The following is a 19,259-nucleotide window of genomic DNA, read 5'->3' on the forward strand; positions in this document are numbered from 1 at the left end:
TTTTATTTAAAGAACCAAGTTTAGGGAGGGAGATCCTGCCCTCATATTAGACTGAATCTGAAGGGGTTTTGCAATAACAAGCAAACAACTCTTTTATGTTCATATCAGGAACATCATGGGACAGGACTGGCCCTATAAATGTGGAAGTCAACAAATGCAGATGAGAATGGAGCCTGGAGAAGTGATTTTAAGTGGAAATGGATGGAGAACAGAGAGCATGGGCATCACCATGAGCATGACAGCATTGCACCACTAATTGCAACTCTAATCCAAACTAACATCCCCACCTCAGCTCCTAAAACTTATCTTAGCAGAAAGTCAGAACAGTACACCGATAACCACAAACTAAAAGAACACAGCAAACTTTTCATAACCATGCATCAAAAAGCATCAATATAAAGATCCCTAAGCATTTATGCACAATCCTAAGAAATAGAGTTCACTCAGTGAGTAAATGTGACAGAATTAGACTGGCTGGTTAATGGATTCATAATTTTGTGAGTCACTAATAAAAAAACTACATATTTCTAATTACACTTCTCTTTTTGCTTATATGCATATGCAAATATTTTAAATGATTCCTGTAATACTTTCCCCATGTCTACACTGCATCCTTTTAGTCAAACTATAATTGATCAATGAATGCCTCTTATGCACATGCCTTTATGGTTCTTCAATGGACAGCATGTTCCCAGAACAAAGAAAAACAAGTTTACATTAAGCAACCATTATAGGAAAAACACCTAAATTATACTCGGTGAAAGATTGCTTCGACCAAGACTGAATATGGTACTGAGTACATGCTATTTTAAATTTATATTTGTAGTCCTGTGTTTATTATGTTTGTATGGATGCTCTTACCTTACATGGTTTGGAATATTTTGCTTTGTATTTTTGTTTGGACTTATCTTTGCTCACTGTTCTGAGTTCCTGTTTGTTTCTATTCATATGAAATAAAATGATCAAAGAAGAGGGGGCTATAATCTTGGCAGGGGATGGCTATGGTAGAGGCAGAGGGAGAAAATAGAATAAAAGTGAGCTGAACTACTGGAATATAGTTGTAGAGAGGAAGGAATGATGATCAAAGGGATCAGGAACAGGCTGAGGAAACCCACAGAAACAGCTGACCTGAACAAGGGGGAGCTCATGGACCCCAAACTGACAGCTGGGAAACCAGCATAAATATGGGAGTCAGTTAGGAGGTCTGGGCAGTCTATGAGGCCTCTGTTGGTGGAACAGTATTTATCCCTAGTACATGAATGGACTTTGGGAGCCCATTCCCCATAGAGGAATACTCTCCCAGCCTAGACACACTGGCCTTGGCCCTGCTCCAAATGATATGACAGATTTTGAAGATTCCCTCATCCTCCCTGGGGAGCAGAAGGGGGATGGGATGGTTGAGTTGGTGGGGGACATGGGAGGATGGGAGGGAGAGGGAACTGGGATTGATATGTAAAATAAGATTGTTTCTAATTTTAAAAATGTCTAGAAGAAAAAATTTTAAAAACAGAAAAAGCATTATAATAAACTATGTGTTTTCCAACATCTAAGATTAAAATCAAGCCCCTTTGAACCAGGCATGTTGACATATGCCTCCAACCCTAGCACTACAAAGGCTCAGGTAAGAAAACCAAGAGTCTCAGGACAGCTTAGGCTATACAAGGAAAACTGAAAATTGCAAGCCAGCCTGGACTACATAAGGAGAGCTTATCCTAACAATCAAAGTAAAGTCTCTTTACCTAGAAAACTAAAATTTGAATACTATATTAAGTCATTTTAAACACTTTAAGCCCTAGCTGAATATATTCTACAATAAAAGTAGGAAGTAATTTAAAATCGTATCTACCAACTATACAATTTTTTAAAATATACTAAAACATTCTAAGGATTTTTTAAAATTATTTGAAAATTAACATGACTTCATAAGCTTTAGGCATCTTCTTCCTGATTGACTATGTTTCAAGATATAATTTCTAATATTTATAACCTACTGTGAAAATTAGAGGAATTGTACAGATGCAACTATGAAAAAAAAAAGCAATTCAAAACTGACAAAGTTCAAGAACCATACTTACAGCCTTTCTCTGCCCACCCCTGTGCTCATCTGTTTTGAACTTGACTCTGAGAGCTTTCAGGGTTAAGTTGCCTCCTTGCTGCAGAAATTGCACTTCTTATTTTTCTGAGTTTCTTTTCTGAAAGCCTTTTTCAATACTATTAACAGCTGGAATGAAATTATCTTGTAACAAGACACAGCACTTATCTATGAATAGTATGCTAACAAAGGCAGTGTTTCTCTGATTTCTACTTGGTTTGGAGTCATTGTAGGTCACATTATTAGAAGAGGTGAGGGGAACTTGAGAATGCTGGGATATTGGCTTCATTCCTATTCTGTGTGGCACCAGCATGTGTTTACTACTTGGAATACTCTTTTATGACTTAAAGAGCAACATAAGGTAACTGTTTGAAATCTGTAGACCTGCCTAAGCCATGTTTCCACATTTTTACTGATTAAATTTATATTTTGAAAATTTAAAGCATCTACATAATAATGCATTCATTCTCATCTCCTTCCCAGTCCTGTCACCCCACTTCCTCCTGCAATCATACCTTTTTACTTTGTTATTCACTGATTTTAACCAGGGAATCAATGTGATCATGGCTTTGAATCCATTCATTGAAGCCTGGTGTGTTCATTGGTCCACAGCTGAATATCAGCCATTCCCTCAAAATCTGTCAGTAGCTAAGTTCATCAGGGAGGGATAGGGAACATGAGCCTTCCCAGCTTATTACTGGCTGCTGACACAGTTAGTTTTATGCAGTTCCATTAAAGATACCTCTGGTTACTCGGAAATCATGTTTACAATGTCTGTGTTGTTCCCAGAACACAGTATTTTGAGTATCTTTTCCACATCTTCCAGCTCTTACATTAATCTTTACTCATTTATACAATGTTCTCTAAGCATTAGAGAGAGTCATCTGAATCTCCTCTTCAGGGCTATTTAATAGTCACTTTAATGAGCATTGTGAGCAGCTTTGAGTCACTGTATTGACCACGGTTGATTGTAAAGAAAAGTTGTGTGATTAATAATGAGGGCAACATTTATCTGTATGCATGTATTCTGGTATTTTAATCACTGTTCTTTTGCTGTGAGAAGTTACAGGACCAAGGCAACATTTTTCTTTTTTAAATATTTTTATTTAAATTAGAAACATTCTTATTTTACACATCAATCCCAGATCCCTCTCCATCCAATCCTCCCATGCCCCTCATTGACCTCCCCTTACCAACCCCAAAGTCCATTCCTGCACTAGGGATAAATACTGGTTCCACCACCAGAGGCACATGCATATTAATATTTTAAAAAATGACCAATTGGTTAACGATAAAGGACTTATTTTTTACTTAACTTTCGTTTTTACCTTTCTAACTATAAATAAACTAACAAATTATAATTAGGTGTATTAAAGTATAAATGACAGTATGACTTATGAATACAATGTGAAATAATTACATCATGCTAAATAACTATCTTAAACATTTATTTTTGTTTAGACATTGACCTTATCTTACCCTTTTTGAAATCTACACTATTATTCACTGTATCCACTCTGTAATGCAATGTGTTCATATTGAATAACTGAGTGCTGACACCCATTGATCACACATTCTTTATTTACTCTTTGCATTATCCTAGCCTCTAATGACCACTATTTTCTATAAACCTTTTGACTTCAATTGTCTAGGATTCCACATATGATTTATAATGTATGGTGGTTTCATGTACCTAGAAGACTTCACTTGACATAATGCTTTATAGTTCCATCTACATTGTCATATTTTAAGCATCCATTCATTGATTCTATAGCATGGATTTTTTTTAATAAGGATAAGATGACCATGGAACTGTAAACATCTTTTTGATAGTCCACCTGTTTATTAACCAGTTGTGCGTCTCTTGGATCATACACTCTACATTTACATTCCCAAGGAAACACAACATCTCTCCATGACGTCATAATTTATATTTCCATCAAGTCTTCATGGGGTGCTTCTTTCCAAATTTGTATCATCCTTTATTATCATTGTGTTTATTTGTAATATTAAACATTTAATATGTGTGAAGCACCATCTCTTTGTGATTTTAATTTAAATTCTCTATTCATGATATATGACTAGGTTAGGCTTAGAAGGAATATGTTTCAAAACTCTAAACATCTAGTAATAAGTCTCCCTGGCTGACAACATGCATAAATGAAAAATGAAAATTTATCCTAGGTTCAGAACAAGGGTGATCACTCTCACCACCTTTATACAACATGGCCCTCCAAATCCAGCTAAAATAACTGAGTAAAATAAAAAAAAAGTCCAAATAAAACAAGAACAAATGAAATAAAGACTATTCACTAATTTCATCATTATTCTATAGTGAAAAACATCAAGGTTTCACTAACAAAGAAAAGAAAACAGATAAATAAATATGTAAAGGTTCAGTATATAAAATCAGTAACAAAAATAGCAATAACACTAAGATTTTCATAAAAGAAAGTGATCTATAGATTTAGTGCAATCTTTATCAATATTCCAATGTTATATTGCATACAAATATGAAAAATTCAAATGGATTATAACCGTCAGTAGTAGAAGACATCACACTCTCTCTCAAACCTGCTACAAAGTAACAGAGGTCTGACATAAAATTTGACAGCCACAGACAAGAATAAAGTACCCATAAGCAAAGCTTCATCCATGTGGCCAATTGGCTATCCGCTATGTTTATAATAATATACAAAGGAAAAGGCATCATCTCTTCAACAAATGATTGAAGAGTATCCATACATCCACAGAGTGAAACCTCTATCACACACAGATAGAACAATCAATTCAAAATGGTTTAAAAAATTTAGCAGAAGACATAAAACTACTCCAGGAAACAGCAAGGAGAAAACCATATGATAGTAGTTTACTGAGTTATTATTATTATTATTATTATTATTATTATTATTATTATTATTATTATTCAAATATCAGACAAATATAACAATAATAGGCAAATTGTATTGTTTGGTACAGGAAATGAAACAATTAGCAGAGTGATCATTTATATATTATGAAAAATATTAGGAAGCTATTTGTCTAATAGGAAAGTGACATAAAAGATACATAGGAAGTTGGACTCTATTGAAGAAATAATGGTCTTGTTTACAAATGGCCAAGGGACCTTAATGGACATTTGTTAAAGGAACCATATCATAGCTATTTTAATATGTTTAACTTTTTAGGATGAGCATATGCATGGCCAGCTACATTGATATTGTAACACACAATTTAATTTGGTCAAATTGATAGTGTTCACCTGGTGTCAAAACTGTTACTGCTTCTTTCTAAGTCACCAAGTCTCTCCTCTGTCACAGTCTCCAATTCCAGACAGTATTTTGTTTCTGTCTTTTCATTAGCGTCCAGGGAGCCTGAGAATCCCCCGATACAATTAAAAAGAGGTGGACAAATGCTCTAACATCTACAACAAAGTTGTTTCTGGTCTTTTAAAGTTACATTAGAGCAACAATCAATTTTTTAAGAACTCAAAGTTCTGATCTTTCCAGATGTTCAGACTTCAGACTTTTCCCCTGGATCTTGACCCATTTTTTCCAGGAATAAAATGAATAATTACAAAAACAAAAGGTTTGAAGCCAAAAAAAAAAAAACCTGCTAATTCTGGTTTATACCTCTGGTTGGCCTGGAATTCTCTGTGTTGTCTATAGGTGGGAGGAGACATAAATCTGCCCTGCTCCTCCTACCTCTGAATATGAAGACTCTAGGCATGCATAATAAAATCCATCCCCAAAAGATGAAATTTTGCAAAAAAATATTTCAAATAGGGTAAAGTATGTATAACTTTAATATCACTCATCATTTTTTATCTTTATCAAATGCTCCTATATATAGTGGTTAGCTGCATAAGCAAGAAAATGCCCAGAGATCTATATGGATGATCCCAACTAACAATCTAAGCAATAATGGAGAAGCTACCTTATATGCCCTTCCCTGATAATGAGATTGATGACTACCTTATATGTCATCCTAGAGCCTTCATCCAGTAGCTGATGGAAGCAGAAGCAGACACCCACAGCTGAACACTGAACTGAACTCCTGGAATCTAGTTGTAGAGAGAGGAGTGATGAGCAAATGGATGGAGACCAGACTGAAGAAACCCACAGAAACAGCTGACCTGAACAAGGGGGAGCTCATGGACCCCAGAGCTCCCAGCATAGGATGGTTCCAGATCCCCTGGACTTGGGTGTTAGGGAGGAGGCCTCGGCAATATATGGAGCCTCAGTATTTATCCCTAGTATAGGAATGGATTTTGGGAGCCCTCTCCACATGGAGGGATACTCTCTCAGCCTAGACACACGGGGGATGGCCTAGGCCCTGTTCCAAATGAAATGACAGAATTTTCAGATCCCTCATTGAAGGCCTCACTTCCTCTGGGAAACAGAAAGGGGATGGAATAAGGAGTTAGTTGAGGGGGAGGGGGAGAGGGAAGTGGGATTGACACATAAAACAAGCTTGTTTATAATTTAAATAAAAAATAGAAAAAAGAAACCATATTAAGAAGTTTGAAAAGTCATTCTTTTCAAGAGGTCCCACTATAGTTAAGAATACTTTCGCCGGGCATTGGTGGCGCACACCTTTAATCCCAGCGCTCGGGAGGCAGAGGCAGGTGGATCTCTGTGAGTTCGAGGCCAGCCTGGTCTCCAGAGAGAGTACCAAGATAGGCTCCAAAGCTACACAGAGAAACACTGTCTCGAAAAACCAAAAAAAAAAAAAAAAAAAAAAAAAAAAAAGTGAGAATGCATGTTTTCCACATTATCACCCAGGATAGCTTTTATAAATTTATCTTATAATCATATACTAAATTTGTCCTTTTTATCTAAAAACCAATGAAATGAATACAAAGGACAGAAATCTTTTTACTTTTAAACAAGATTTCTTAGCACTATAGTGTAATTAATCTAATGAAGTGTGGAGCTAGAAGAATAATAGAATCAATCTTATTACAAATAGTGGGTCTCTTCCCATACTAGTCACATCATCTATTAAATTTATGTCAGTGTTATTCAGAAAACCCATAGGTCACAAGATAATGAGGACTTTATAGGTAACATTTTATAAAATGATAACTTTCAATTTATTAAACTAGTAAAATTTAGTATAATCGAATCCCATTGCATTGCAACTTGACTCAATTCAGTCAGTGTATTCCACTGTATCTTCTTTCTATGAGATTCTTTCATCTTATGCATTCTGTTGGTGATGCTTGCATTTGTAGTTCTTGTTCACATTTACAATTTTTCTTCCTGATTTTCTTCAGTTTGTGTTTTCTTTATTGTTTCCATTTCCATTTTCAGGTCTTGAAATTTTTATTCATTTCCTTCACCTGTTTGTTTGTTTTTTTTTAGCTTTTTAAAGGAAAATTATTCATTTCTTCCAGTTTTTCTTGTCTTTTCCTTGATTATTTACAGTACTTATTCAATTCCTCTTTAAGATTCTCTATCATCTTCATAATGTTTTAAGGTCCTTTTCTTGTGCTTCTGCTGTGTTGGAATGAATATTAAGGGTTTGCAATAGTAGGATAGCTGGGCTCTGGTGGTGATGCACTGCCTTGGCTGGTGATGACTGTGCTCTTATGCTGGTGTCTATGCATCTGTCATTCGGGTAATCATAGGTTTATGTGTGATTTGTAAGTTTGTCTTTGTTGGATAGATTTTTTCCCTTGGTTTCTGTTTCTTCTCTGGTCTTCTTGCCTTTATGACTGGAGGTTCTGGTGGTCACTATGTCCTCTGGTCCAGCAGAATGTTCTGGTGGCCTGAGCAAGCTCTGGGATTCTGGGTGTCAACATTGCCTCTGCTAAAGCAAGGGACTTCTTGTTGTGGGATGAGAAACAGTGAGAAGGAGAGGGTGTTTTTGGAAAGCTGGTTGTGCTCTGAGCAAGTATTGGCAATCTCTAGGTGGGCTCTTACTTGGGTTTGAAAATTATCTGGAGTGTATCACTCACTGTGTTTTTAGCTTGCGTATCACAGATTATATTTCTTAAAACTGCAAAGTATTGGCATAAAAACAGATAGGCTAATCAATGGACTCAATTTGAAGACCTAGAAATAAATTGATTTACCAATGGACACCTGATTTTTGATAAAGAAGTCAAAAATCCACAATGGCAAAAAAAATGCACCTTCAACAAATGCTGTTGGTATATCTGACTGTCAGTGTGTAGAAGAATGTAAATTAATCAATATCTATCACCCTGCCTGCACAAAACTTAAGTCCAAGTGAATGAATTACCTCAACATAAAACCAGATACACTAAAGTTGATAGAAGAGAAAGTGGGGAATATTCTTGAAAGCCTTGTATAGGAGACAACTTTCTGAACAGAACACCAATCATGCACACATTAAGATCAACAATTGATAAATGGGAAGTCATGAAACTGAAAAGCTTCTGAAAAGCAGTGTATACCATCAACAAGACAATGTAGAAGTCTACAGTAAAAAAAAAAATGATTTTCATTAATTCTACTTCCAACAGAGGACCAATCTGAAAAATGTATAAAGAATTCAAGAAACTACACATAAATAAACCAAATAATCCAGCTAAAAACTTAGGCAAAATCTGGACAGACAATCCTTCTCAAATGGCTGAGAAACACTTAAACAAATGATCAACATCCTTAGCCACCAGGGAAATGCAAATTTAAACTACTTTGAGGTTACATTTTATACCTGTCAGAATGGCTAGATAAATAACACAAGTGACAGTTCATGCTGGTAAGTATGTGGTGCAAGAGGACCAATCCTTCATTGCTGGTGGGAGTACAAACTTGTTCAGCCACTATGGAAATCAATATGGCAAATTTCTCAGAAAACTGGGAATTGATCTACCTCAAGACCCAGCTATAGCACTCTAGGGTATATACCTAATGATGCCCTATCCTGCAACAAAGACACTTGTTCAACCATGTTCTTTGCAGCTTTATTCATAAAATCAAGGAACTTAAAACAACATAGATGTCCCTCAGCCAAAGAATGGATAAAGAAAATGTGATACATTTACAAAATGGTGTATTATTCAGCTGTTAAAAACATTGACATGAAGTTTTCAGGCAAATGGATGAAACTAGAAAAAAAAAAATCCTGAGTGAGATAACCCAGCCACAGAAAAACAAACACGGTTCATACTCACTTATAAGTGGATATTAGCTATTAAGTAAAGATCAGTTGTGCTGCAATCCACACATTCAGAGAGGCTAAGAAAAAAGGACTCAAGGGGGGGACATATGGATGTCCCTTGGAATGTGAAATAGAATATACTTTGCAGGTGAACTGGTATCACATGGGAATGGGAACAGGAAAGATCAGGCAGAGGAACTTGGAGGGAAACAGGGAGAGAATACTGACTGGGAAAGACAACTGGAGCTGAGGGGCAGGCAATTAAGGGATTTACTTTATGTAGAATCCTACTGCAGGGGAAACTCCTTGGAATCTATCAGAATGACCCTAAGGAAGTTAGTAATGGGGTATATAGAACCCAAACTTGGCATCTTTTATAACCAGGAAAGACTCCTAACAGTGAGACCCGGACATCAGCCCAGTCACAAAATCTTCTATCTATATTCTGTTCTGGCTGCAACATGGGCTGGGGCAATAATGGAGCAGAACTTGTCGGTGTGGCCATCCCATGACCAATCTAACTTGAGGCCCAAGCCAGGAGAGAGACAGAGAGCCTAGCACTGCCTGGATTTCCAGGAACCAGAAGCTGGATAGCCCAAAGACCCAAGATAGAACCAAATACAACTGGCAAAAAAATCAATGAAATGATTCCTAATGGTATTCTATCATATTCATAAATTGGTACCTAGCCCAGTTATTATCAAAGGGTGTCACACAGCAAGTGATGGGAGCAGACACACAGACCCACAGCTAAATTCTAGGTGGAGCCAGTGAAACACTACAGAAGAGATGGGGAAAGATTGTAGGAGTCAGAGAGTTGGAGTACAACATGAGAACATGGGTTACAGAATCAATCAGCAGTCATAGGGACTCACAGAGACTGAAGTGACAAACACAGACCCTGTATGTGTCTGAGTTCAGTCCACTTTCTATACTTTATGGTGTGCAGCTTGGAGTTCTTATGGGACTCCCAACAATGGGCATGGATGTGTCTCTGACTCTTTGCCTATGCTTGAGACCCTCCTACTGGGTTGACTTATCCAGCCTTGATATGAGTGTTTGTGTCCAGTCTTACTGTATCTTGCTTGGACATATTCAGTGAATCTATCCCAGGGAGGCCTGATGTTATATTTTTTAAGAGAAATCAAGGAAGAATTGATCTGAGGAAGAGGGGAGGTAGGGATGTGAATTGGACAGAGTAGGAGGAGGGGAAACTGTGGTTAGGATGTAACGTATAAGAGAAAAAAAGTTAAAAGTTAAAAAAAAACAAATAAAAAACTGATCTATCATTCTTTGAAAAGCAAAAAACTTCAGTATAAAATGTGCCTTATCTATGTTCTCTCTAGACAACAGCTCAGGAAGTGCTTCATAATTCCTGCTGTCTGGGATGCTTTTCTCTTGTTTTATCCAATAGCATCTTGATCTCATTAAAAGTCAGTGGAGCAGAAAAACACACATGTGACAAGAGTGATCTTTAAATTGTTGTTTTGGTAATGCTATTTCCTGGAAGTTAGCACAATTCTTTGTTTAAAAAAAAAACCTGTAACTTGAAATAATTTAAATAGAGTTTAAGTTCTGAATTTTCATCCCTTTTGAGGCATAGATTGCTGACTTCACTAGAGTAGAACTGCTAAGTGTGGTCATTGTCAGTTCTCTTCCACAACAATTACAAGGGGTTTTCTATTATTGATTCTTAATAACTGTATTGCTGTCTTTTTCTCTGTTATATTAGTGCCTTCAGTTTACAAGTTAATTAAAATTTACTCATAAAATGATTTGTTTTAAAATTTTCTCCACAGTTGTCACTTTGTAAACAATTAAGAATTTAAATAAGTTACTGATTTAATACATTGAACTCAAGTAAAGTTTGGGTGGAACCTATCATATTTTGGGTGGACTCTATGAAGTTTTAAGAAAGCTACTGTATCATAATTTTGATGAGGAATGTTCTTCTGTGTATATGTTTCTCTTATTGGTTAATGAATAAAACTCTCGTTGGCTGAATGGCCAGACAGGAAGTGACCTAGCTCAGCAGAAACTACCACTAGCTAATCTAGAGTTTTGGAGGTCTGTACAGACAGGCAGGAAGTTTCTGTAGCTGGGCAGAAACAGGATATAATATAGGACAAACAGGAACTGACTCTCTTCTCTGTGGGGACACTGAGTAGTCATCATGACAAAGGAGTTACAGGTTCGGCATTCCCTGGTAAGATAAGACCATGTGGAAATACATGCATTAATAGAAATGCATTAATTAAGACAGAGCTAGCCAATAAGAAACCATAACAAAAGTAAATAATATGACATCTGTGTGCTTCTTTGGGGCAGAGAAGGGCAGCAGGACCTCCAGGCCAGAAAACTCACACCACAAAATTTAAAATAAAAATTCAAACTTCCTAGTCAAATTTTATATCAAAATACAAAATCATTTAGTTAATGTAAAGATAATAGACTGATTTTGTTTTAATTTTGAACATTTTATGTACATCAAGAGTTTCAATATCAAAAATATAAACTTATGATTATGTTTCTAAATTATGCTTATATTTAAACTGTATGTAATTATTCTTTGAGAATGTTGTACATTGTATTTTGATCATATTCATCCCCCACTATCTCCACCTGGATCCACTCCCTATTTCATACCCATCTTTTAAATTCAGTATGTAAATTGTGGATCTATTCCACTTTAGACTGACTTTCTTCATCAAATACATGATAAGATCTTGGGATCCTAAACCTACTTTATATTTCAGGACACTATCTATAACCTTATAAAAAGTCTAGGGCATATGAACTGTAAACCTACACAGGTACATATTACCTGCACTGCCTTGTTTAGGGATCCACCAAAGCATGGTTTTTAAGTATCAGGATCCAACATTACAAGCAGAAAAAACAAAGGTGATGTCTTACTTTGGTTTCAACTGTTGTGGTAAATACCATGACCCAAAGCAATATGTGGTGAAAAGGGCTTGTTTCAGCTTATATTTGTATAAGAAGAAGTCAGGCAAGAAACTCAGGGCAGGAACTAAGGCAGAGATCAAGAAAGAACAGGATCATTGACTTGGTCCTTCTGGCTTGCTCAGTTTGCTTTCCTACACAGCATGGGCCCACCTGTCCAAGGATGGCATTGCTTACAGTGACTGTCTTTCCACGTCAATTAACAATTGAGAAAATGGCTCCACAGGCTTGACTACAGGTCAATTAATATGGAAATTATCTCAGTTCTCATTCCCTATTCACTGATAACTCCAGCTGTGTCAACTTGATCATAAAAAGAAGCAAAACAGGAGAAAAGCAAGAGGATGCAATTGCACCTTCTAGCCTGGAATTTTAGTTTTGAAAATATTATGGTATACCCATGTCTTCACTTTTAAGTATGGTTAATATTTAATTCTGTATTCAAAGTTTTAACAGTTAAAGACTACATGAGTTATGTAAAACACATAAACTCTTATATAATGTGCACATTCCAATTATCTATTTTCTCCCAATTTTATGTATCATTTTTGTTACCCACCATTGAAATGAAGTTAGCCCATTGCTACATAGCTGAATCAATGCAGAGCCCTGGAGGGCACTTCTAGAGAAAGGCTTTTCTGGTTCTGATGTGGAGGTTCCTGCAGGTTTCACAGCCTCACAAACCCCAGAAAGGCAGGTGAGTTGGCTTCACCAACACCAGGCAAGAGTACAAGAGCATTGCTACACTGAGAAGTGGAATTGTCAATCAGTAAGCAAGAATACCCTCTAGTCCTAAAAGTTGTCCAACACCATTTCATTTCTGTGCACTGTGGAGAACTTCCTATGCCGCCATACTGTTCATCTCTTTGATGTATTTCACATTGTTTAAATTGTATAGGTGTGAAAAAGAGGGATGTCCTTCAATTGAAAAAGCTTCATTTTGTTACATTAAGTGAGAATTGATTATGATCATCGGTTCCAACTATTTCAGTGTAGACCCTAATGAAATCTTCAATGTATCAGTCACTGGTGCTGGTATCATGTGGTTCTTAATTTATTTCTGAGACAAGAATTCTTGTGTAGCTCAGGCTGCTATTGAACTCACAATCTCCTGCATTACCCATCTCAGTGCATACATTCCAGAGGCAACAATCCATACACCATTACTTTTGATTTATATTTACAAAGGTCACCTATTTTCCAGCTTGAGAGTAAACAATTTAGATGATTGAAAGTATAATGACTGAAGTGACAGTAGCTATTTTTACGTATCAACTGAATTTGTTTACATGCTTTATTGTAAAATCAAGGCCAGGGAAAGAACATATATGTTAATGTTGGTCTCCAAATAGGTACCACATTAGTATTGAAATATCACCAAAATGGTACTAGGGAACATACATATGTTTTATTTTTTCAATTTTCACCTTGGGGTATTACATTGTAATAAATGCATGTCTCTCTAATTAAAATTTAAACTTTGTCAGAGGAGGAATTATAATTCATTTTACCTGAAGTGGAAGTAGTCTGTTTAGTGCTTAGCACAGTAGCAAGCATTAAACAAATATTTTTGACAATAAGCAAATAGAAAATACCTGAGCAAACAAATATGTGGTGCATATAGGCCTTTTGTTGTGGAAATAATGTTACTTGTTATGAATTATAATTTAATCTCATGAAATTCAAACAGCTAATAAATAAACAGTAAAAAGTATGATTGGCATATTAATTTGAATCCTGAAAAAAAAAAAAAAAACCTTTCCTGAAAGGTACTTAAGGTTTCATTGTAGGCCTCCAAGAAATGCCCATTCACTCATTTTTAGTTTCTTATTTTTTACAGAGTTGAGTTTTATTATCTATGATTCTTTCACTTCACTTGTTTCTAAGCAATCATCCCATTAGACCTGAAGGAATGTCTTCGCCTTAATAAATCCCTTAAGCCCTCTGGCTTTTGATTTTGTTAATAACTAATTCTAACATAGAAATACTAAAGAGGAGCATATGTTCATTTTTCTCATCTTTATTGAAAAGGTTCTTTAATTGTCTACAATTGCTTAGCCAAAACAATTCTAGTAGCACTTTGGACAGATCCAGTCTTAGATTAGTTATGGAACTAATAACTAATATAATCATCCTTTAGTATTATTCAACAAAAGCACCACAAAAGGCTTTTCAAATATGACTTATGACATATACTGAAGGTTGAATATATGTTTAAACTAGTGAATGTAAGTGTGGTATGATTATCTGTTATTTTTATTTAAGATAAGTATAGACTGAAACTTTGGAATGTTAAAATAAATGAACCTTCCAGTTGTATGGACATTACTGGGGAGACAGAGCAGGGTGAGGTCAGAAAGCCTGGAAAAGTCACGACTTGCATTTGTATAAAAATGACACATAACACAAATAATTCCTTCACTCACTTCATACTGTACCCTAGCACCACAAGGACCACTGTGAGGACTGCATAGTTACATGATCCATGTTGTGCACTGAAATCTTTAGGACAAATTTTTAGGTTCAATTAACTTTAAATTCAGGCATATTTCCACAAATGTTTTAAAGTGATAGGTCAGTATATGTCCTGTTCTGTTCATTTCTACTTGAATTATTGAATGAGGGAAAGGTTATATTTAGTGAACTATACTCAGAAACTTGTCATTGCTTTGAATTTCCTGTCTTAGGCCCTGAGTTAGGATATCATGGCTGGGACATGATTACCATGGATTCAGGATCAGTATATTGGAGGTAAATGGCAAGATTGAAAACAGTTGGATGTAAGAGAAGTCTTAGAGACTATGATATTTCACACTGCACCAGAGCTAGCCTTTCTATCCTTTGCTCTTATGCTAATGACAATGTTTCTAAATTGTATATAATGATAATAGAAGACAAAAGGTTAACATATTTGAACCATTTACCCTGACTTGAAAAATTAAGAAGCCCCAATAACACATTAGCAGAGATCCTGTCTTTGTGATAAATGTATGCTACATATTTGTTCTGGTAAAATAGAAGGCATTTCCAAAATTTACTTTCTAAATATTTAGGAGGGAATAAATTTTCCTGCTTTCTTTTTTCCCATACGCTTTTAAAAACAGAACCAAAGGTTTTAAAAAATTCCAGTCATCATCATTGAAGCTTCCAATTCTTTTCATAACTGCTTTTGGTAAAAGTTATTTTAATGTAATACATAGATGTAGTTCTAATAAGTAAAACTTACTAGAGCTTTTAAAATTAACTTTCAATATCAGGAAAGTAAAATTATTAGATACTATAGAGATTTCTACATAGCAGAAAAATTGACATTTGAAGTTTACTGTAAAATATGCCACAACTAAAATAAAACTAAACAAGTTGTTTTTCTAAGAACAAACATGAACAAAATTAGAATGTAACACCTTGCTACATTAAAAATTAGTACAGGATAGTGCAAAGTCAGCCAGTAGAGGTATGGATACAGAGTTCCTGGTTCTCATCTATTTATTGCTTTAAAGGTTTTATGAATATTTATTTATGTGTGTGTGCACGTGTGTATGTGTGTGTGAACATTTGTGCATGCATGTGTGCACCTATGTGTCCACCCATGATGAAGTGTGTATATGGCAGTTAGAGGAAAACTTCCAGGACTCATTTCTTCCTTTCTTCCATGTCATCCTCAGAAGCCAACTTACATCCTCTGTTTTGGTGTCCAGTAATGCTTCCTGTTGACTGATAGGATTAGCCCTCATTTATTTCTTTTAAAATGTTGTTTTGTGTAATTATTTGAAGTCATGCTTGGATTTCTCATTGTAATAAACATAATAAAATAATACTTCAAAAGGCGGTTTTCTTCTTGTACAATGACAGTTATAAGGTATTCAGAACATTGGTAAATATAAAGCACAACCAACATATTGTAGAGGTATAAAATAATTTACAAAATTAATTTAATAAAATATCTAAGACAGTAATACTTATGAGCAAAACAACAATGATGGTATCTCTATTTTCATTTAACAAAACATTTAAGGCAAATGCTGAATTACTTAAAAAATATGTGTTACTGTCTAATTTCTGAAACAAGATACAATAAAAAATTAACATATATGCCAATGATCTAAATTATGACAACACAAATTCTATAATTTTCTTAGCTTGGTTCATTGTGGCTTAGTGGGTATCAACTGGAGTTTCTGAGCTATTTCTTAGAATATATCTGTATTCCCCACCATGACACTTAAAATAATTTAATATATTCATTTTAAGAAAAAGCTCACTAACACAAAACTATATGGTTGTTTTAACCTTTAGTAGCATTTGTGGTGCATAAGGACATCTATGTGCAGTTGACATTCTAATTTTCATGCTGCGGCTTAAAGGGACACGGTGTCACCAACTAACTAATTCAGACCTGAAATTTGCTTTGTGGAAACACTCCATAATTAAAAAATTCTACCATTCATATGTTTCGGGTTTGAGTCTACTGAATGTTGTACAATAAGCACAGATTTCTGATAGCACACAAACTGAGTTTCTACATCTAACTTCATCTGTTACCCTGGGAAGCCACATATCAATAGTTGTCGTTTTCAGCACTTCATGGTCTATTTCAGCAGTCACTGGAGAATAGCATGCATGGAGTTGAGGAACTAGTTCATACCTACACAAGGCCCTGAGCAGGGCAAACACCTTTAGGGTAAGTGTCTTCTTCTTTGCTCATTGTGGGCATATCTTGGCTAGTTGAGGATGAGTGATAAAATATGAAAGAAGATATTAGAGCAAGTCATTTCCACTGAGTGTCTCATCTACATTGCGGGTAACATATATATTTTGAAGGCAATGAGATCCAAACATTGGTTCAAAAACTGTATTTACACTTTGGAAGTCATAAGTAGAGAAAGGTCATTCAAGGGAAAATTGAGAAAAGGAATAAATTGTTATATTTAGATGTAGAGTTTAATTTTGTAAAAATAAAGAAATATAACTCCCTTTTATTTCCCAGAGAATGAGTGTTTGTAGACAATTAAGAGAAAAAGCTCCTTTGCACAGCAACTCACATTAACATAAAAATTTCAAAATCAATTGTCTAAGGGAAAGTGCCTTTCCTTGATGGGATTGATGATAATTAGATCTCTCCTTTATAAGTCCATGGACCTTCAGTAGGGTACTACTTCAAACATGGTTCTAGCACAACTTGGCACACAAAATGAAACTTGTCAATCACCCATAGCAACTCACCTTCTAGCAGACACACTCACTCAAAGTCTTGCATATACATACATTAATATTAAAACCACACAGGGCTACAAAGCAAAAATTCATCCTAAAATTACATTTTCTACAACAAAAGCAGGTTGAGATGTACACATATATCTGTATATGTCCAATGTCTCTTACAGAAATGGATTTTCTTCTTGGAGTTGCTGATTAACATATGCTATGATGGCCAACATTTTAAGAGGCATGTCTTTAAGCAGATTTGTTTGATTGTGTGCAATATTTCTAAGGCATTGGAAGTAGTTGTTCCATATGACAAGCTTTACCCTTGCTGTGGTACACTCTTGATATAATTAACAAGTCTTTAGTCTTCTTTGCCGGCCACATACAGGGAGGCATTCATAGTATACAGGCATTTGGCTCAAAGGTCAGAAAATTGTTGTTGCTGTTTTTGATGTTTATGGAATAGCACCATAGGAAATATTTCAGAAACAAATCATTTGCCAACCAATATTGTATTTTTTAAAACTGAATCTCAAGAAGATAACAAAAAAGGAGATTTCATCTCTCCCAAACTCTACTTCCACTTCATGTCATCATCTTTAAATACAGTAACAATAACAATAACAATAACCATAACAATAATACATCAACACATTAATAATAAAAGAAATATCATAGCAGCAGTAGTAGTAACTGGAGTAAGAACCATCCAGGAAGTCATTTGGAAGACGACTGCACACACCTCATGGGAGTTTTTTCATAAAGGTTCGTAAGACATGATGGGTTTCTTGGATTTGGTGTGATTGTTCAGCACTTCCCCAAAGAGAAATGAATTTTCTAGTCAACTTGGTATTACCCAGTAATTAAATATGATATCAAGGGATTAACTGCATTACAGACACTACAGATATTTCAGACTTCTTAAGATATAGATTCAATGAAGTGGTCACAAAATCATTTATGTGAAGAGGTTAAGTTGGCCTGTATTTGACAATAATGAAGATGAAATATTCCAGTTTCCAAACATAAACACACTAATATACACACTTACACACACACACACACACACACACACACACACACACACACACACACACACACACACACACACACACACACACACACACACACACACACACACACACACCTACATTTAAAAGACAAACCACCTTCCAAAGACCACTCACTATTCCACATCACCATACATGGATTTGGTTTACACTGGGTCGGACCTACACAGTCTAAGCAAACATGCGAAGACGCAAGAAGTAGGTTTCCAAGTTATGATCTGTCTCATCATTTTATGTCCCCAGATCTTGAAAAAAGTAGTCAAGGAATCACTCCAGAGAATCATAACCCTGAAGCAAGATGTCCAAAGTGTGAGGAATATATTTTAAGCTGTTGATATTCCTTGAAGCATCTGATAGACTTCCACCAGCTTTATTAATCATCAAGCAGGACTTTCAAGTGTCCCTGCAATGCCAATCAGGTTTTCTGAAAAGTTCACTTTTATTCCAGAGATAACTCTAGTCTTGTAGTTCTCTTTCGTCCAAACTCATTGTATAAAACATTTGTACTAATATTGCCAATTTTAAAAATTTCTTCTTTCCATCTGCACATTGCTTTCTGTTCTGAGGGAGGGCCTGCACTAGTTCTCAGCATGCATAGTTTCTGGGTACCTTATGCTTTTATATCTTATATAAAATCCTTTCTTGTTGATAGTATCATCAGTGTGAAAATGAATTAGAACTGCATCTCCAATTGAATAGATTTCTTCTGGTGGCTGCAAGAAAAAGCAAAGGAAACAGAAACAAAATGAGCAGTAGACTAAGCCACGTTTTCATCAATATCATGTGCATGGCAT

The 19,259-nt window shown here is 35.5% G+C and overlaps 1 protein-coding gene across 1 annotated transcript in view; it reads right to left on the reverse strand.

Moving 5' to 3' along the window:
• Positions 1–18,951: 18,951 nt before the first annotated feature.
• The window catches only part of Tll1 (tolloid like 1), a 179,845-nt gene continuing 179,537 nt past the window's right edge, over positions 18,952–19,259 (reverse strand). The window contains exon 21 of the mRNA XM_027394106.2: positions 18,952–19,178. Coding sequence (XP_027249907.2) covers positions 19,044–19,178 — 135 coding nt within the window. The 3' untranslated portion in view covers positions 18,952–19,043. The remainder of the gene's footprint in view (positions 19,179–19,259) is intronic.

The sequence above is a fragment of the Cricetulus griseus genome (assembly GCF_003668045.3).
Source record: "Cricetulus griseus strain 17A/GY chromosome 1 unlocalized genomic scaffold, alternate assembly CriGri-PICRH-1.0 chr1_0, whole genome shotgun sequence".
NCBI classification, from domain to species: Eukaryota; Metazoa; Chordata; class Mammalia; order Rodentia; family Cricetidae; genus Cricetulus; species Cricetulus griseus.